General features: G+C 38.9%; 4 protein-coding genes across 4 annotated transcripts; 1 reads left to right on the plus strand and 3 right to left on the minus strand.

Annotated features, from left to right (window-relative positions):
* Positions 1 to 1,036: 1,036 nt before the first annotated feature.
* Positions 1,037 to 2,263, plus strand: C922_00361 (hypothetical protein; the record flags this gene model as incomplete). Its single annotated transcript, XM_008815978.1, has 1 exon — positions 1,037 to 2,263. One exon carries the CDS (start codon positions 1,037 to 1,039, stop codon positions 2,261 to 2,263), a length of 1,227 nt encoding a protein of 408 aa, XP_008814200.1.
* A 559-nt stretch (positions 2,264 to 2,822) lies between these two features.
* On the minus strand, positions 2,823 to 8,741 carry C922_00362 (hypothetical protein; the record flags this gene model as incomplete). The annotated part of the gene is made up of 1 exon (XM_008815979.1): positions 2,823 to 8,741. One exon carries the CDS (start codon positions 8,739 to 8,741, stop codon positions 2,823 to 2,825), a length of 5,919 nt encoding a protein of 1,972 aa, XP_008814201.1.
* An 11-nt stretch (positions 8,742 to 8,752) lies between these two features.
* C922_00363 (hypothetical protein) lies at positions 8,753 to 10,348 on the minus strand (the record flags this gene model as incomplete). Its single annotated transcript, XM_008815980.1, has 2 exons — positions 8,753 to 10,091; positions 10,293 to 10,348. The coding sequence occupies 2 exons, from the start codon at positions 10,346 to 10,348 to the stop codon at positions 8,753 to 8,755; spliced, it is 1,395 nt and encodes a 464-aa protein (XP_008814202.1).
* A 1,564-nt stretch (positions 10,349 to 11,912) lies between these two features.
* C922_00364 (hypothetical protein) lies at positions 11,913 to 17,804 on the minus strand (the record flags this gene model as incomplete). The annotated part of the gene is made up of 1 exon (XM_008815981.1): positions 11,913 to 17,804. The coding sequence occupies one exon, from the start codon at positions 17,802 to 17,804 to the stop codon at positions 11,913 to 11,915; it is 5,892 nt and encodes a 1,963-aa protein (XP_008814203.1).
* Positions 17,805 to 20,879: the final 3,075 nt, after the last annotated feature.

Genomic DNA, 20,879 nt, shown 5'->3' on the forward strand with positions numbered 1-20,879 from the left:
GGGTAAAAAAAGGCCTTGCAAATCAGAGAGGGAAGAAAAAAAAGAGTATACATTTGACAAGAAAATGAAAAGGAGCTGGGATCATACGTAATATAAGCTTAAGCGCAAAAACGTTTGGATGGCTACCGATTGTTTTTTTTTTTCTCTCTTTTTTACTAAGATGTATTGTAATATCTGCAAGTATGAGCGTGGCACAATTCGCCCCTACCAAGAAAAAAAAAATATTTCGTTGCTAGGACGTTTTTCCTCTGTGATTATTCTGAACTCCCCCCCCTCTTCCTTTTCAATATCATCGGCTAAAAGAAAAGCAATGTAAGAAAGGCTACTCGCATCATGCTATGTTCTTAAAGCGAGTTTGATGAAATTCAGTTGAGTTATTCAAAAGGTGGGAAAAAGGACTTTTCTGACAAAACGAACTTTTTATTATTTATTTTTTTTCTTTTTGTACTACACCCTCTACCGCTTTTTGTCATACACTTAACTGAAGAGGCGGCACCGGAAAAAATGGGAAGAGGTCCTACGTCCCATTAAAGCGTCACAAATGTTTACAAAAAATAGTATTACACAATAAATATGTCGATATGGAACAATTTAATTTTTCTAATGCGTAAAAATGGGCAGTTCATCCCTTCTACACTTTAAGGAGCGTGTTACCGGCAGTATGGGTGATTGCGCTTTTAAAAAACACAGGGATTTGCCTATACTTTGAAAAAAAATTCCTAACAACGTAAGAGATTTTTTCATTGTAAGGTTAATATTGGGCACGCAATTTTCACAGTACTGTCGTTTTCTTTTAGCGTTTTATTTTCCCCAATTTGTGACACATTTCGAGAGGGGGTTCCACCATTCACCATTTTTTCAGGGTAAGCTCATCCGCATGGGCCCTCCCAGTCGTAAACGTGTGTAAGGAGCACCATACGAAAGGGCGTTTGTCAAAAATGTGTGCACATATCTGAGCTGATACGTGTCCGGATATGTGTGTGCCCCAATTGGTTATCCCCCCCAAGACGCACTGGTTAGGGTATGCCTGGACTGGATGATGATGCCTCAGTTTGAATGCCTAAACCGCTTCAAATGGGCGAGAACAAAAGGCCGGTTCAGCAGCGTCAGATCGGCGCTATCCAGTGAAAATCTAAAAAAAATTAAAGACCTCCGAAAAATCACAAACCTGTCAGTAGGCATATGTAAAAATATTCTGAACAAAAATGAGTATAACATTGAGAGAAGTGTAGATTATATTTTTCAAAATTTTAATAGAAGTTACGAAAAGGATGCGAAATTAACAGAAGGGTACTACTGCTTATCGTCAAGGGGAAACTGCACATCGATAGCAGAGCTAAACAGCTACAATGACTTAGTATCGGAGAATATACATTTTAAAGAGCTGTTAATTAACCTGTGTAACAAATTAATTGGAGGTAATATAACTAGAAAAGTAGGGCAGTTAAACTTTGACGAAGAAGTGTTGCCTGATTATTTGCCCCTATTCTATGATGAAAACAAAATCGACGTTGACAAAATGCTAAACCGTGTGGAACATAAAGATATTTTTAAGCATATATATTTTAACAGGACCATAAACCAGCTAATTAACTACACGTCGTACATTTTAAATGACCAGATATTTTTAAGGAAATATTTACTCCTTAATTTAGATCATCTGAAAAGTTGCCACCCAAATGTCTACATCATTAAAAAGAGTTATCATCATAAAGAAACCAAAATTGACAACTTTATTTTATGTAAAGGTTTTTCCTTTTCATTTCTGTTTATTAAGTCTGATGAAGTTATCCCAGAACCGGTCAAACTGATCTTAGAAAAATTCGCTTCACTTGTATGCGTAAACATATTGATATATAAATCCAGGCGATGTTCCAGTGCAAACCAGTTTGACATTCATGGCTGTTTTTATGTCAATCACTGTGGACATCCCGCTAATGAATTGGGACAAAATGGAGGTAACGCTTCTGTGCAAAAGGGAAGCCAAATGGACAGCACAGAAAGAAATGCTATGAAACGAGAAGGGGCTGCTCGTGAAGAGCATGACGATGAGGAGCATGACGACTTTTTGCAAAAAAAGGTGCAATCATTCTGCATATTAAGTGAGTACATAGAAAAAATGGGTCACAAACGGTTAACAAATATTTCGAAATGGGATGTAACATTTTCACAAATTATTAAACTTATGGAGGACGAATTCAAGATAAAAATTTTTCTGAAAATTGTGTACTCTGTGCTTAATGAAGATATGCTCATTTTGTAATTATCCTGCAGCGACCTCGCGCAAACGGATGAACAAATTCGTCATTTTTGTACTAGTTTGGTTCACATGTATTAAAATGTGTGTGCATGTATGCCTATATTTGGGAAAAGATTTGATAGTTATAAAGTGTCAGTTTTGAGGGCTAGTCCCCCTTCTTTGTAGAGACATTCTTTAATAAGAAACTGCGCTTTGTTACTACGTAGGGACAAGAAAAAAAAAATAGACAACATTTTGGTGCCTAAATTGCTACTTCATGTGGGGGTTTTTAAACGGAAGCGTGCGGTTCGTTCGGTTATGTTTCCTGTGGGCGATTTAAATGTAGTTGTGAAAATCAGTCTGAGTTTGGTTCGCCATCCATCTCTTGAGAATCGGCTCTCCGGCAAAGGCTTTTTTTTTTTTTTTTCCTAAATTGTGCCGCTTTTTATCTCGTCCCGCATGGATTCATCGACATGATCACCAAACGGCGAATAGTCCTCACTGAACGAGATAAATAAATTATTCTCTCTTAAATGGTACTTTCTCGGGCACCAGTTTGTGCAATCTAAATACCGATACGGTTTTACTTTTTTTTGCACCCAGAAGTAATGGAGTGAGTTATATTTTTTTTTTTGTTTAAAAATTCGTTGCTAGGTTCACTGCCCGAATCGCTTCTACAGTTTTGCAATTCCGTTGGGAAGCCATTTCTAACACGCATGTTGTTTAATTGAATGTTTTGCGGGTTTGAAAAATTGCTTTGGACCAAGGGGTGCACGTCATCGAACCTGCCATACAAATAGATATTGTTCCCGTTCGCGGAACAGCTTCTTTTTAATTTTTGCCTTTTTTTTTCGCACCTTTTAATTCTGCCTCTTTCGTTTTTTTTCTTTTTCTCCACATTTGCACCATTTGGGTTCGTCCAATTTTCACCATCTGTCTTGTCTCTTTTTACAGGTAGCTCCACTTTGTTCTTTGTCACGCTGCTCGTATTGTTCATCGTGGCGTCGTCTGCATCATCATGTGTGTGTTCAAATTGGCGTCCTTCAGTTGCGTCCATCTGGTAGAATTTACCCCGTTCCTGCGTTGTCACTTCGTTGTCTAGCGAGCAGGTGTTCACTATGTTTTCGCCACTGCTTCTCGTGCTTCTAATGTCAATAGCTTCGCCGCCGTCGCTGTCGGTGTTGCTTCCCCTTTTAGGGTGGACCTCCTCGAAACGGAAGAGGCCCGAATCCATGTTGCTGCCATGCGGACCATTCCCAGCCGTGTCATCAAAAATGGCAAAACCGCGGGGATAAATTAAATTTCTGTTGTGAAAAGAAAGCGCTTGTTTTTCGTGGCTACATTTAGCAAACTGGGGAAGGCCGTCAATTTCGCAGTTTGCAGCAGAAGAGCAATTTTCACCGAGGACATTTCCACTTTCACTTTTTCTTCCCCTGTGGTAGGCACCCTTTTTAATAACATCACTGTTTAGCGATGCATCCTCTAGCGATGAATCTTTTAACGATGCATCCGTTCGGATTGAGGTGGCAAATTTATTGCTCCCAGAGCAAGTGATGTCAAGTGAATTTTTGAATTTTTCCGTCTGTAAGAAGTCTACTACACCCCCTTCATTGTGAGGAATATATTTTTTTCCATCCTTTAACTTGCCTTCAAAATACTCCCCCTTTTGTGTGTCAACCTGCTCTCCAATTTTTACCTCATCGTTGTATTTCCTTAGCGTTCTTATCTTATGTTTGCAGATCGCACAAGTATATTTTTCTCTCCTGATGGATTCGTTTATCGAAGAGTTGAGTATGTCCTTATCGTAATGATTTTCCACTTTGAATAAATACTTATCACAAAATAGGCACTGTATATAGTTTACATCGTTTGAAATGTGTTCATTCCATTTTTTTATTTTCTCAATAATTTCATCTAACTTATTTGTGTTAACAAAATTATGGGAGATACTATCGCAGTTGCTGTTCCCTCTTACAGCCCAATCCTGGTCTGTAAAATTGAAGCTTTGAGAAAAACTGTTTGAGTTGTAAAAATCGCTAAAATGGGATTGGTTAAAATGGTCGTTTATTTTTTGGTTATACTCTGTGTTGGCTGTATTGTCGTCACTCATGACGACGTTGCCTCTTTTGCCATGTTTGACCATCCTTGGGGAGTCTTCTTTTTGCGTCGTATATTCCCTTGAGTGAATTGTCCCCTTTTGGGGGGTGCTCGAGGATGGATTCCAATTAAGAGGCGTGTCTCCGTATATATGCTCGCTGATATCATATTTTAATTTTCTCAAATTGTGTTTTTCGTTGCATGAAGGGAAAAAGTAATTTTCCTCCCTCTTTCCGTTTAACGAATTGGTGAAATTTGAGTATTCCTCGGGATTATAATCACGCCTTTTTAGTTCCTCCCATTTTGTCTTTATCTCATTTTGGCTTACTCCTCGATGAGTGTTGGACGGTTTGGAATTCTCTTCCCGCATGGCTCGGTCCAATGTATCCACCGGATCATCGAAGAAATTGTAACTTTCCCTTTTTTCAAAATTTAAATGTTTGTCCAGATCGTGATTTTCCCTTTTATAGTTACCGTTTGTTGCATCGAAAGGTGGACTTAACTGTCCGTTCTGTTGACCACCCTGTTGACCACTTCGTGAGGAGCATATCGTCGTGCCAACTTCCTTTCGGCCTTTTCCGATATGACCCATTTGCGTTGCATGTGTCTCAGCTTGTGTTAGTTCTTTTTCTGGAGAGTTCCCTTTTTTTTTCTCCTTCTGGAACCAGTGTACGTTTTGAATCGGCGTGTTTTCATTTTCGTACCTATGAGTATGTGGAATGTTATCTGTTTTTTTTTTTTTTTTTTTTAATTTTGCTCCTATATACCGTGACTGGCTATCGCAATTGGTGAACATGTCTACATAGTACTTGTCCACTGCATCAGCCGTAGCGGTGCTATCTGATTTGTTCCCCACTTGGGCGACTAACTGACATTTATCGTTCCTGCTACTGGCGGTGTTGTTATCCCTATTGTGTTCACGCACTTGGTTAAAATTGTCTACCAATAACGTGGACAGATTGTTGTTTCCATTTTGACCTTCTTCATCCTTAATTACATTGGACTGCTTTTTGTATTTTTCCCTTTCTTTGTATCTTTCCTCTTTTTTGTAATTTTCCTTTTCTTTTTCTCTTGCCTCTTTTTTGTAATTTCCCTCTTTTTTGTAATTCTTGTTTCTTCCAACATTTTCTTGTGTAATCTTTCCTCTGCTTGTGCACAGGGAATTGACAATTCTGTCGTATGAGCAGTTTAGCTGGTACATATTTTTGCTTTTCCCCAAGGTGTAATTCGGATCACAATTATTTTCGTAAACATTGATGTAACATTCGCTTCGTGCGGGATACTCCGCCATGCGTCCGCCGTTTGGGAAGATCAACCATTCTGAATGCCCCCCCCCGGTTTTATACTTATCACTCACGTTAAAATGCGCGCTGAACTGTTCTAAAGTCATCGAATTTGTAAGATAATTGTTTTCATTTGGTGAAGCAAAATTCTCCTTTTTTGAACCTCCTAGGTGGTGACTTATTCTTGTGAGGTGTTCTTCAGACGGGTAATTTTGTTCATATATAAGTTTACTATTTAAAGTAGAATCGTTTTGAATGCCCAACGATTTTATCGAGTTAGCGGACTGCATGCATCCTTTTCTTCCTGCAGTATTATCATACAATTGTTCGCATTTGTCCTTATCACTTAACAAATTAGGACTTCCGTGACAAACATTCCCTGTGTTCAAATTTATGTTCACGTGATGCAGTGGGCTACTCGTGGGGGTATCATTTTTAAGGGGGGTGTTTTTTCCCCCCCTTTGTGTAATATATGTTGATGTTGGAGTAGCCCACATGGAGTTACCCATTCGGTGAGTAGAACTCTCACCTGTGACTCCTTCTTCTGTGTCTCGTTCTCCTCTCCACATAGTGCCACACAAATCGGGGGTGCTTTTCTGATTCCACTTGAAATTGGTCGAAGCGAAATGATCACCCTCTTTCTTAGTGATGTATTTCTCTCCATTGCAGGGGATACTATTAATAGAGTGTTTCATCACACTTGTAGTAAAATCCGCATAGGTAAACGATTCCCCTCCAGAGAAAGGGCTACAAATGATGTGGCTAAAGTTTGAGTTCATTCTTGTTCCAAGAAAATTGTGTTCACAAATTGGGGTAGGAATAGTGAATATTTTTCTCTCTTTATTTTCCCTATCCATTGGGACATTCCGATATGTCTTATTGTTTTTCCCGACTAGGTACCCATCTGTACAATTTAAATAATTGCTGCATTGTCTCTGATCAGGTTTTTGTGCATGTTCATAATTTGGGTCTCTTGCTCGATTTGGAGAAGTGCTAAGTCTTTTACGAAAAATGCCTCTTGCTTTCGCACACAGAATGTAGCAATAAATGGTTTTAGCTTTGAAGTGGTGCAAAAATGGTTTGTAATTGAAAAGACAAAGGGACCCTTTAAAGTGGAATTCACTTTTATCATAAAGGTGAGATCCATTTGCGGCTGCACATTTTAAGCCCCTTAAGAGATAATTTGAAGTGGCGCTATAAGTTCCTCCCATTTTTCTCCAGTTGTGTAGGAGATATTTAGATATCTTAATTCTGTAGAGCAGCTCGTATTTAAAATGTGTTTTTGAACAATGGTCTTTTTTGAAACTTCCATTTTTTCGCACAGGTACTTTTTTATTCATTTTTCTACGAATCCAAGCATCTTTGTGCGTTCGCTTTGTCATTGTTGAGCCATTGAAAGAAGGGGGATTTCTTTTTGTTATCTTCATATGGTTCATTTCTTCCCCCCCATTACGTAGATTGGTCATGTCTGTACCTCGAAAAGGAGAATCACGTTGGTTACTTCCTACCGAGCTGTCTTTGCAAAGAGGTTCGCTCTTATTTGAGGAACGATCGCTTGATGAAATTTTCCAAAACAGAGGAGCAGCTTCTCTCTTAGTGATGCTATTGTTTTTTCTTAAACATTTTTTCTCACTTTGATTTAGATAATATTCAATTCGCTCGATCCTTTTGTCTGTTTGAACACAAATTTGGTGAACATCTGCGTCGTCATTATATAGATGATAAATAAAATTCTCTTCTCCTTTTCTGCAATGGCATTTTTTACTCTGATTTGTTGAAACGTCTCCCTCATCGCACGAATTGTGTAACTTATTTTTTCCCGATATGCCGTCATTTATGTGGTGCACAAGTTCGTTAATTAAAACGTTGTCTCCTTCGCAACATTGATATCTGGAAGTGCCCTCGGCTGAATCACCTTTCTTCACTTCTTCTGATTCTTGAGCATTTTTTCTAACGTGGTCCCTTAGCCTGCATAAATAATTATATTCCTCCTTCAGGAGAAAGTTCAGTTTATTTTTATATCGAGTGTAGAAGGATAGTATTTCTTGCACAATATCTTTCTTTCCCCAGTTGTTGCCTTGTTCATCAATGTGCACATCGCCGTGAGTGTCATCAGGGAGATCAGGAGGAATGCAATTTCCATTTCCTTTTTTGCGCTGCTTTCCAAGCTCTATGTTTTCCCCCTTATGTGGCAATTCTGGCCCTTTTCTATTTAGCATAACTCGATTGGAGTCCTTCCAAAGATTATCTGTCCCTCTTTCTGCTATTATGCTATGGCCCATAATGGAAATATTCTCTATTCTTAACTTTTCACTTGGTTCATCGACGTCTCCACCAAGGGCTCTTTCACAGGGCGTGTTACTTGTGGTTCTGCTTTTGCTTATTGTTTTTCCCGTTGCATGGCTTAACATATCCACAATTTCGCCGTTCGAGTTGTTTAAGTTTGCTTCTTTCTTTGGTGCACAATTAAATGAAGTCCGTTCTTTTTCAATTTTTCCATCTCGTATTTTTGTTCTACTTTCCCCTGTCTTTTTCCACCTTTCAGAGTCTACACATGTGTTTTGTCCTTTGTCTTGACCTTTAGGGGCACACACTTCGGCTCCCATTTTGTGCATTTCATCACCTCTTTTGCCATTTGTGGTTAATATATCCCTGTATGTGTCACTATTATTATGGGGGAATATTGCATAATCGCTCATTTTATGCAAGCCTTGTTCAGCGAGGCCACTTTTGTTGTTTCCTTTAAAGTGGCTTGAGTTCTTTTCACGCTCATTATTGGAATTACCTTCGTGATTCTTCAAATCGCTCTCACACGATGTAACCATGTCGTGGTAAAATTGATTACCTTTGCAACCGTCTGATTCTTCTCTGGTGTGTTCAATGGACCTAATTGGTGAGTAGCTATGACAGTCCCCCTTTACGCTGTTGGCATATTCACTTGGGGAGTTAGGAGACTTCTCTTCGAGTGTATGAATTCCTTCACTTGTTGCATGCATGTGCTTTTCTATCTTTGTTTTGGAAAAAATTGTCATGTTTATTTTTTTCCTCTTTTTTTTTACCACTAATAATTGGAATTTCTTACCGCATGAGTTGTCACATTTGGGGAAATTGTGTCCTCCCATTGTATCATCAATTAAATGAAGTCTTCGATGGAGTGACTTGTATTTTGATGCCCTTCTGGGGGGTGTATACGCATTTCGAAAAATGTATCTAAGGATGTGACTTCGTTTATTTTTATGATTACACAATTTGTTATCCCGAGTGTTAGACCTTTTCTGTCGTCATTGACTTGTTCGCACATGTTGTCCCTTTGCTCAGCATCTCTCAGACTGTTTTTACATTTTTTGTAATTATTACTAGGCACAGAAGAATTGCTGCTACAGGAGCGTATGTAATATTGACCTTGTGATTTATTGTCTGTGCTGCTACTACGACTGCTTTTTTCCTCCCATTTGGGTGGCAATTTTCTGCCTTTCAGTGAAGTTTCCTCTCCCATAATGGATGGGTTTTCAATTTGGCGGTACGTGCTTTCATTTCGGTTCCCCTTCTGTGGGGGTGCATTACTCCGTTTAGTGAAATAATGGGGAGTATTTCCTGGTTCTTCATTTATTAAGTCATTTTGATTAATCCTGCTGGAGGAGCATCCTTTCTGGTTGTGGCTACTCCTGTGGGTTGTCCCTTTTGCCATTCTGTCTTGGCCATTTTGGTAGGCGGGTTCTATCCTTTGCGTTTTCCTATGGTCGTTTCTTTTCTTCCTTTCTTCGGTTTTCTCATTAACTTCGCCCCATAAACCGTTTTTAATAGTGTCACCTTTACAACGGTAGTGCATGTTATAGCACTCGATGGCGTTGTCGGGAAAGGGGGAAACGGACGAGTGTTCGTTGCCAAAACTTCTAGTCCTGATTTTCAAAGTGGCATATGTCTTCTTCTTATCACTCAGAACTTTCCTAAATTGGCCTATTAATTCTGTTAGTTGGTCTCTATTTCCTTCGTTTACATCTTTGCTTTTTACATGTTCATTTTGGTTTCCTACATTGTTTTTCAAATGTTTCAGTTTTTCACTTTTGCTTTTTAATTTATCATTCTTACTTCTTATATTTTCTCTTTCAACCGTTTTAAAAATTCTTTGAAACAGTTCATTTTCTTTGATGCTGGACAAATCGAATTTAGCGCTGGTGGGGGGGTCCCATTTAATTGTCTTAATAACTTTACTCGAATCGAATGTAGTTTTTTTATATTTTTGGGACAAGCTGGGCGAACCATTCCCGGCATTGTTCTTCTTCTGCCTAAAGCTGCACCATTTGTCTTTCTCGCTTGCATTTCGCCTGGAACCAACTGATGTGATAGTTAACTTTTCTACCTTTTGGTTGACATCATCCTTATGAATGGACCTGTCCGCGCTTCTTTCCTTTGCTCCATAATTTTGTATTCTCCTGATGTTCTTTTTAGATTGAGCTAGCTCATTTACTAGGCTATAAAAAAAATACAGGGGGGGGGAATACACACACGCATCATATTTTGAGTGCAGGTTTGCAGACTCAGCAGGTGAATCATTGCACAAAATTGTGTACCCCCTCTTTGTGGACAGTTTACACGTTAATGCATTAGCTACGCGGAATTTGTGGGAATGACTGTTTGTATATGTATCCGCGCATTTGGAGCGTGTTGCCTACTTTTCCAAGTTTTTGTCTTCCGCTGGAACGAGCGAAAAGAATTTCTGTATGAGCATGTTACATGAGTGTGTGTATGGACAGGTGCTAAACTAGCTCAAAGGGATTACAACAATGTTACAGGGACGATTGGTTAGTTTCGCCCTTTTGCGTTTGATTTTCCTTAGTTCTTGTTCTGTCTTTTTGAAGTTCTCTTTTTCTTATTCATTAGTATTACATATATATATATATGTTTTTCTTTTCAGTCTTTTACTTCTTTTTTTTTACTTTTGAGATAACTCGCCTCGCACACATTAAATTTGCACTTGGCTGACCCAATTTTAACTATGCCCTGAGATTTACAAGCCTGTCGTTCCTCAATTCGCATTCCTTTTTGTAATTTGCTTTCCCCTTAGCGTATTGCATACACGAATGCGCCGCTTTAAATCTCATGTCGATGCCCTAGTTGCAAAGAGAACTTTGCATTTAGTCATGCGTAATTTTGCCGCTGCACGAATGTTTTATTGAACTTTACCCAGATTAATCATAAACCATTTTAAGTAAAATTTTTCAATTGGAATTTATCATCAATTAGGGCCCATGTGAGCTGTTTAATTGGAGAATTTAGCCATACAAAAAAAAAAAAAAAGTGCGGCACACGCTTTTTTAGGCGCTCGTTACAGCATGGGCAATTTTTACGTGTAATGGCTGCCCTTCCGTAGAGAAAACAAAATCGTAAATATAACAGCACAGTGTAAGTATGCGAAAATATTATAGAGAAAAGTTTCCTGTATACACACGCGCATGCTTTTTCTTATGCACTTAATATACACATTTGGACACAAAAAAGAAGGAAAAAAAAAAACACTCGATTTACACCTACGCTGAAGTGGAGAATAGTCTTATGTGGCCTATATAACACCAGATGGTACTTACGGATAATTATAAAGAAGGGATTTTCGAACAAAAAAAAAGCGGGGACACTTTAAAATAACATTTTCTGTTTAAGTTACTGCATTATCCCTTGGCGATGATGGCCGAACATGGAATGGACGAATGCGCAATTTCGTTCTTTGCTACTGTTTGCCTTATTTGGGAGTTAAAAAGAAAAAAAAAAGGACGCTCACGAAATAGATGAATGTGTCATTAAATAAATGTGTATGCATGTATAGACATATGCAAGATTTTACACAAGGATGAATGTTCGTTTGTTCATGCGAAGCAAGCATTGCTGGAGCAATCACTCTGCTTTGTAAGAATCTTCGAGGACTGCCAATAAGCAGAATGTTCTCAATTCAAACGTTCAGGATACACACCAGGTTACGTTAGAAGAAAATATATGAAAGTGTTGCCACATATTGCCAAGCTCTGACAAGTGTTGCCAAGCCTTGCCTGACTTTTCTTTCTTCTCCCATATGCGTTTTCTGTATCCGCTTATAATTTCGTCACAGTGTGAATTGCTCGAATTGCGTGAACTACGCGTTGTGCTCATCTCCAGCAACATTAGTTTCTCCCCCTGGGAAGGGGAATGGTGCTTCCCCTCTTGCGCCTTAAAATTGTAGCTTCGACTTTCTAGACATAGCGCTATTTCGGTGATGGCTGCAGCATATATGCACATACATGTGCTTGTGTGTGCGTTCCACCCTACGACCAGCCTTCCTCAATGTAGCCATTTTGTCCGCATGCTATGTCTTGGCCTTTATCTTCGTTCATCGCAACTTCGGCTGCAAACTGGTATTCGATGTTATTCGCGTTGTCCTTTTCCGCACGCCCGTAGTTGTGTGCATGTTTGTAAATATACATGGAAAAAAGAATTAAAGCTGCACCAGCGAAGACGGTTATGCTTCCGTACTTGAATGTTCTGCTGTTGTGGGCTCCGCTTTCGCTGCGTCTGTCTTGACTGGCGTTTTCGTCTCCACCTTCGTTCCCACTTCTGTTTTCATCTGTGTTATTATTTTCATCCCCGTTTTCTCCCCCCTCGGTGGCTTCCTTTCTCGCCTTCTCATCCTCATTCAACGTGTTCGTTACGTCCTTTTGAATCTGTTCTTCCAGGAGTTCACTAACCCTTCTGGACATATTTTTCGGAAAGGGGGTTTTGGTATCATCCGAATCTATGATAAAATTATCCTGCCCAACAATCAGATATTTGTCTTTTTCTAATTTCCCGTTGGAATCTTTTTTATAAAATAGCTTATGGACACTCTTCATATCTGAGTAGTATTTGTATGGGTTGTCATTTTTTCCTCCTTCCACTTGTTTGGTGCTTTCTACAAAATCTTCAAGGATGTCTAATTTTTCCTTAATATAATCTTGTTTTTCACTATTCATTTTTTTACTATCATATGTATTTACTACATTATCAATTATTTCATTTATATTTTTTACGTCAGCTTTTTCTTTCTTTGATTCAATTTTTTTCGATTCGTCTTCTGGCAATACGCTCGTTTTTTGTTGTGTAATTATGGAATCTGTGTCTACATTGGTTCTACTCGAAACTTCACCAGTTGGTTCGTTTTTGCTATTTGTTGTGGATGTCTCTTTTACCTTTTCCTTCACCTGGCCATGTATTTCTTTATTCACATCAGTTTGTGCATGCGGTGGTATACTTGTCTTTTTCTTATCATCTATTCTATAATCTAAATTTTGTTCATGTTTGTTTTCCACTTTTTGTTCATTTTCACCATTTCGATCTAAGGTGTTTACTCCTTCATATTCCTTTGGAGTCACTTCCCCCTTTTCGTTATGTTCAGAATGTGTAATAGCACCTTCCAGTTCTTCTTTCTTTGCCCGTCCTTCCACTGTCTCATCAATGGGGTTCACTCTATCTTCATTTAGCTTCTGTTTTATCTCAGAACTTTCTCCTTCCTCCATTGTTTTGTTCTCACGTGATGCATCGATTGGTTTACCTTTTTTGGTGTCACCTTCCGTGCTTCCTTGTATGTGTTCACTTTTGACGCCTTCAACTTCAGCTGATTCGCCATATTCTCCGGCTTTGCCATGTTGGCCCATTTCTATATGTTCTCCCGCATCTTTACGTTCTCCTGATTCCTTACGCTCTCCTGCTTCCTTATGTTCGCCCATTTCTGTATGATCACCTAGATCCATTTGCTCAGCCACATCTGTACGTTCGTCTATTTCCCTACTTTCTATAATTCCGTCATGTTTACTACTAGTGGCTTCAGTTTCATCTGGACTCTCATAATTGACTTTAGGTTCACCATCATCATCACTTTGAACTACATTCATGCTTTCACCTATTTCTTTATGTTCGCCTACATCGTTACTTTCACTTTCGTCCACTGCTTCGTTTTTACCTTCATTTTTAACACCAACTATCTCCATATGGTGTCCTTTAACTTCTGCTAGTTCTTCCCTTTCACCTGTTTCTTGGTGCTTGCCTACATCAGTGGTATCACCCACATCAGTCATATCACCCACATCAGTCATATCACCCACATCAGTCATATCACCCACATTATTATCACCTATATCGTTACTTCCCCGCTTAGTTTCACGCATCTCTTTGTGTTGGCCTATTTCTGTATGCGCACCCACATCTGTGCCTTCAGCGACATTTGCTCTTCCATCTACGGCTTCATCCTTACTTTCATCCTTAGCTTTATGTTCATCTGTAATTTCACCCACGAATTCACGTTCACTCGCACCTTCCTCTTCCACTGCATCTCCTTCAACTGCGTCTGAATGTTCTCCCACAATTCCATCCACTAGATTATTCCCCTTCATTTGATCGCCTGCTATTACGTGTGTTGGAACAAATTCCCGGGTTAACTCGTTTCTGCTCTCTGTTTCATCTGCCAAATGGTCACTTTTGGGTGATTCCCCTAATACTGTTCTACGGACAATTGTTTGATCCTGTGTACTGTGTCCCTTTTCTGCTTCCTGTACTTCTTGTTCGGTCTGAACATGACCTGCCGTCAATTCCTCTGTCACATGTTCGTTGGATGTTCTAGGTTCTTCCTCAATTTTTTCTTTTGCCTGACTATGTGTCGCGTGATTACCAGATAATGCTTCTCCTTGAATATGTCCCCCCGCTATTTTCCTTTCCTGTTCCCTTTCGCTTGACAGTTCATCTGCCTTTTCAGCATCATGTGCGTCCGGATGTTCTCCAAAGTTATGTCTTATTAAGCTGTTTTCTCTCAGGGTCTCTTCTAATTCTTCGGGATCATTCGCATTACTATCTTCCACAATATTTTCTGCATCTTTCTTATCTGCTTTGTGAATATCGCTCATATCAGTTTGTCCTACATGTTCCCTTATGTTTTTATAGGCTGCCTGATGTTCATTTATGTCCTCCTGGGATACTTTTACTTTGTTCATATCATCACCTGATATTATTTCCCCCCCTGTAGATTCACCTGATATTTTGTTACTTTCCCCATCATTTTCAATGACTAAATGCTCTTTGCCTGTCTGAACACGCATAAATTGTTTCTCTTCATTGCCTTCTTCAAGACTTCTATGCTCGCTAATTGATTTAGTCGATATGTGACTCGTTTCTTTGGTTTCCTGGTCATCCGTTTGATCTTCCGTTGTAAGGACGTGATTCTCGGATACGTTGGAAGAATTGGCATCTTCTTCTTCCCTTTTTTTTCCCTCACTTTCTTGTTCGCTTTGTTCTTCTCCCTGAAATTGCTGTTGACTATCTCCTTTGTTGTGCAAAGGATCTGCGCTTATGCTTTCTCCTTGTAAAATATGCCCATCTGTACTATCACTTTCTGTTTGATGTTCCTCTGTTTTTGTTTCATCTGGAATGGTGGATTCAACCAAATGGTTACTCTTATCCCATTTTCCCTTCATTTCGTGCACGGCATGGGATTGCGTAGTTGTTTCTATTCCTCCAGTCGTATCATGTGTTTGTTTATTATGTCCACTAACTCGTCCATGGTTCTCACTATGCATCTCTGTTGTGTGATATGTTGATTCTTTTTTCTCACTTTCCACATCTGGCAGTTCATATTGTTTTTTGGAGCCATCCGGAACGTGGTTCATAATTAGAAAGTCTCTTAGTAATATGTCATGATTCGCACTTTTATCTTCTTCTCCATGTTTATTTCCCAGTTGCCTATTTAATCCTACCTCTTTAGTCTGTGTATGTTGTAACTGTCCCTCTACCACTTCCTCACCATTTATATTTCGTTTTTGTCCAACATATGTCACGTTATCTTCCCCTTTTTCTCTTCCCTGTTCTGCAGTTACTGCAGTTACTCCTACTTGATGAGTTCGTGTCGTAGCTTCATCGGTGTCACTCCCGATTTGATTCGCTTGTTCGTTCGTGTCTTCATACGCGTGTTCTTTCGTCTGTTCCCTCCTCTGTTGGTTGTCGCTTTCTTTGACTTTAGCCTCATCTTCAACACGACCATGTTGAGTTATTTCTCTGTGTGCATGTTCCTTTGGTGGATCGGTACGCTCAGTTCCTGCTTCTTCCACCCCTTTGTTCACATGAGTTATTTTATCTTCTCCACCTTGACCATCACGACCGCTTTCGCTTTCGCTCTCCCCTTTCGGTGCATCACTCTCCTTATACAATTCTTTCTGATGCTTATCAGTCAATTCGTCCCTACCATCATGCGTTCTTTTATAAACAGGTGAATTATTATGATAAGCTGAAGAATGTCCCTGCGATGCATCTGCTCTAGGTCCACTATTTATTGCATCACCAGCGTTCTCGGATGTGACATAATGATCTGAATTTACAACGTCATCTTTACTATGAACAATTTGAGATTTTGTCTTGTCATTTTCTTCTGGGATTATTGGTTGATTATTTGAATATTCTCCAGCTTCCACATTAGGAAAATTGCTCCCATTTGTCGAACTCGGTGAATCAATTTTCGCAGTTCCATCTGTTGCCACAGTATCAATCGTATCCACCTTTGTGATTTCATCTGGTTTGTCAAGATTGTTGTCTTTAATAATTTCCTGTTCCATTTTCTCTTCCCCTTGTTCTTCTGCATCAAGTATATTTTTGGCCTCCTCAGTATTGAGACTACTTCCCTGGTTAGTGCGTTCTTTAGCATTTTCGTCACCCTCTTTTCCATCCGCCATTTTTTCACCTTCCGCCAGCTTCTTCTCATGAGTTTTTCCTGCAGTGTCTGAGTCTTCTATCCCAACATTTGTGCTTTCGTCTTGGTGTTCTTCATCCGCGGTTCCCTCATTTGCAGTTTCGACGGGAGTACTCCCACTTTGATCCTCCCCATTTTTCTTATTGGCAGTATCCGCACCTACAGTGGCAGCATTAAAAGGTGCGTCAACCCTTCCATCTACCTTCACATCGTGTGTATTCTTACCGGGTCTCCTCACAGTGAAGTTTCCAAAATTGTCGATGACATTTACATTATCGCCCTGTTCGATATGCTGAAGCAGGAGCTTGTGATTTTTAATAAGAAGGTGCTGTCTTTCTATCATTGAGTCTGTCTTTTCTTTTAGTTGAGCATTTGCCTCCCTCACCATTCGTGGCTGAGCACCCTCTTCGCCAATTTCACCTTCGTATGGTCTGTTCATTTCCTTCCGTTCTTTGACTTCTTCTGTACGGAGCTCGTCTGCATAATTCTTGAGCATTTCTAGTAATTGTTCATAAGTTTTATGGTGATTTTTTTTTCTTTGCTTAGCTGAGCAAATTGGCAAATCATTACATGGGACATACTTTTCTAAGATTTCGTACGCTATAACTTCTGGTTTGAACATATATCCTTTATCACAGATACCTCTGCAGTTGTATATTTCGTTAGTACATTCGCTTCTGTAATCTTCTCTGATTATTAATTCATAGTTGAAAAGGCTTCTACAATGAGCAGTGTAGTAATCACGATTAATGATATAAGGTTCAAGGGTAACTTTTTTGGGAATGGTTCTCTGTCTTTTCCTAAATTCACAAGGCCCACTCCAATCAGACCAATCGTTATACCTCGCACAAGTTGCACCATATTCCAAAGCATAGCAAAATCTTTTTACACTGATTCTAGCGTGACTATCAATTTTGTCAGTAAAAAAATATGCTAAAGGAATGTGGGAAGATCTATGATAACTCATTTCAGAGATCAGAAAGGTGATCCTCTTGGATTCCTCAGAACTGTCTGAGAAGAAAAAAATGCCCAAATCTTTACTTCTAATGTCTCTTATGTAATTTATGAATTCATCAGGATATTCTGAGGGTTCCATATCTCCAAAAAATTTAGAAATAATTAGAACATTTTTCGCATGGTGCATCTTGGGGTTATTTAATATATACTTTTCGTAATATTCCTTCAAAGATCCAAATACATTTGAGTGTCCATGTTTTGTAACTGCATAACGTCCGTGTTCTTCCTGAAAAGTCGTTAATGTTTCCATCATGTCAAATCCAAATTGCATTCGTCTCATATTTGTATACAAAATCTTATCATCAAAAAAGGAATATGCAAAATAATTCCAACTATTCACTAGAGAAAACGCCATGCTTGCAATTCTGCGACCTAGCAAATAAATATACCTGTTACTAGGCATAGTTTCTGCACTCACCAGGACGTGAATGTTCATATCGACGCAGTAGTCCTCAAATAAATAGCTGTCTTCCCCTGAATTGGTAAAATGGGAAAGTGGGAGGGGGAAGGTAGTTTCACAAGTTGGTTATACACTAGTGTTACGGCGAACATTTATCCCCACGCAGGATGCACAGGTAAAAAGAAGAAAAAAAAAGCTCGCCTGTATATTGGTTAGAAGCGGTGTGTGTGTGGTCAGTACATACTCATGATTCATTGGAAAGTACACTTGCTCAATCTTAGGAAAGCATTTTCAGAAGGAATGATGAAATTTCAGTTGAAAGAATAATGCATGTAGACAACTGCGTGTAGCGGTTTTATGAGCAAGCACGTGAGGCTCAGCGTTTGGTTTTATGGCGAAAAAGGTCTATTTTGAAACTTCCGCTGCGGCATGTTCCTAGAGGAGCGGAAAATGCGTTTGCCTCAGTATATTTATACACTCATACGTACAAGAAATGGTTGCATAGATGCACAACTTAGGGGCATGTTTTTTTTTTTTTTTTCCTTACCTAAATACTTTGTACTATAACTTTTGCCAAATGCCAGGGGCAAAAGGCTAAAGGTAGTTAACACCATTAACAAGTTCATTTTTAAGGTAAAAAAAAGTGAACGTAGTAATGGACACGCGGACAACTTTTTTTTGTTTCTTCTTGATAAAGGTCAGCAGCCACTTTGGTCTGTAAACACGTTTAGCTGTTTACTTTTTCCTCTACAGTTGTATTTTCGTCTAGGCCTATATTTCCACCTTTCGCTTTATAGAATCGGAGAATGTGAATATTCCCTTCCTTATTTAACCCACTACATGTTTAAGCGCATCGGATGTGCCCCCCTCGTGGTTCTTAGAAGACGCGCTCACGTGTGTACACATGGATATATAAACAAGTACACAGATATGTACATATATATACTTCTGCTTATGTTTATGGTTTTTTTCCTCTTCTTTTCTTTTGTTTTGTTTTCTTTCCTTTCTTTTCTTTCCTTTTTTTCCTTTAATTTGTTTCCTTCCCTTTCGCAACGGGACAACCTCTTTTTAAATCACAACGTGCGCCACAAGCCTACCGGCCGTGTTCGCATAAACATATGCAAAACAGAGCATACCCTTCAGGTGTAAATCTGAAAACATAAGCAGCTTTATGTCCACCGAAAAGCAAACGGAATGTAGAAAAGGAGTTAGCTAGTTGGTACATTAAAGAAATTACCTACACAGGAAGTATATAAAAAATATTTTCCCATCATTCCCAGTTTTTCATAAGAGGAAATGTTGCCGTGTGTAGGACGGGAAGCACACCAAGTAGGCAACCAATGCATGTGTTATTGGTTAGGAAAAGAATGACTAAAAACTAAGCTGTCCTGTAAGACATTTTTAGTAGAATTTGCAATTTATATGAAATAGTGATGTTGTATTATGCCCAGGCAATTTGTGTGGAATGCAATCAGGGAGGAAAAAATAATGAAGAAGGGAAGAAAAATGGCGGTTTAACCAATTTGAATTTTTCACGCTCACTTTGGCTTCTCCTACTTGTTTGAGATGTAAGTTTCTTTTCTTACTTTTCGTGTAAGATTCCCATCTTCCGCCTGCTTCTAAGAGCACAGAAATTATCCACCTTTTACTCACCTGATGGAATGGCTATAAAATTTCCAAAGTCCCACTTGTGTTTTCCTTCTAGTACAAGTGAACGCAAATTAGCAGAAGACAAAATGGGAGGCTGTTACCCTTACCCGTTATTCTTTCGTGGCAGTCTTAACAACGTGGTTGCAAGAGGGACATCCTGCTTCTACCAATTCGTGTCATTTTTTTAAGCAAATTTTGTTAACATTAATCTGTTTATACTTTTTTTTTTTTTTTTTTTTTTTTTTTTTTTTTTTTTTTTTTTTTTTTTTTTTTTTTTTTTTTTTGTTACAAGACGTTATTTCCATCCTAGCCAAATTGCTTCTTTCGTTTACCCCTTACGTGTTCGCCATGTTGTCATTATATGAGAAAAAGGAAAATGTATACACAAACGAAAGGTGTCACTCGTGGGTATGGAGTTATTTCTACACTTTTTCACTTTACCTAGCTTGTTCATATGCGTCTGCATTAAGCCTGTAAATTTGCTTACGGTTGAAAAAATGAAGAAGAGGTAGATCTATCCGTGCACAGACCCTTTTCCTTTCGTTAAATCCAGAGGGACACACCTCATCGCGCGAGCGAATAAATACTCACATATGTATATATATGGATATGTGCATATTTACTCCTTTTAATATACTCCTTTTTTTTTCGTAGCTATCCGCATTAAGGCTATGAGAGACCGTTTATGCGTGATTTAAAAGAAACTATTTTCCACGCAACTTCGTATGTAAAAATTGGTGGGTAAAAATAACCATAGCATAGTTGGCCTCATGAAGTTGCTTCCTTTTGTCTTTAAATTGCTTTAAAATAGAGGCTTACACAGGGTTCATTATTCCCCCTTTGTAAATATTTTAAAAATTGTAGGTAACAATTATGTAAACATATTTTGGAAAAGTATGCGGTAAAATTGAACACCCCTCTTTGTAGCACAAAATCAGGGTTGCAAAAAAAGGCGTTGCGCAAAATCTGGGTTACACACATTAACCTACCTTGCATTATAATTATCGAAAAAATGAATGAAAAAAAGGCAGCTAAGTGGCAAAAAGGGGACGTTCTCAAAATTGCAATTTTTTGATGCTCATATTTGGAAGAACGCTATCTTCGCGCCATTCGAAATGGCTAGTCCGTAGGTGTCGAGCGACTTGGGCGGAAACCCCAATTGTGTGAACGTGTAACGTGTCCGTACGTGTATATGTAACGTCGGGTGTTGTAAAAAATCGCAGTAGAATAAGCACACTTCTTGCTGCTCTTATCCTTCATCTGTGTGCATGTACAGATAATATTTCCGTTTCGTCATGTAGATGCCTATTCGACAAACTTTTTTGCGTCATGAAATAATTTAGTAGGGGGGAAAGAAGCATCAGGATTCATGCTCTCTACGCATATATTAAAAGAAACGCAGTGGTGAAGTGGCAGTAACAAAAAAATTTCCTTCCATTTTAAGTATTTGTATGCGATAAA

This window comes from Plasmodium inui (genome assembly GCF_000524495.1).
Source record: "Plasmodium inui San Antonio 1 unplaced genomic scaffold supercont1.1, whole genome shotgun sequence".
Taxonomy (NCBI): Eukaryota; Apicomplexa; class Aconoidasida; order Haemosporida; family Plasmodiidae; genus Plasmodium; species Plasmodium inui.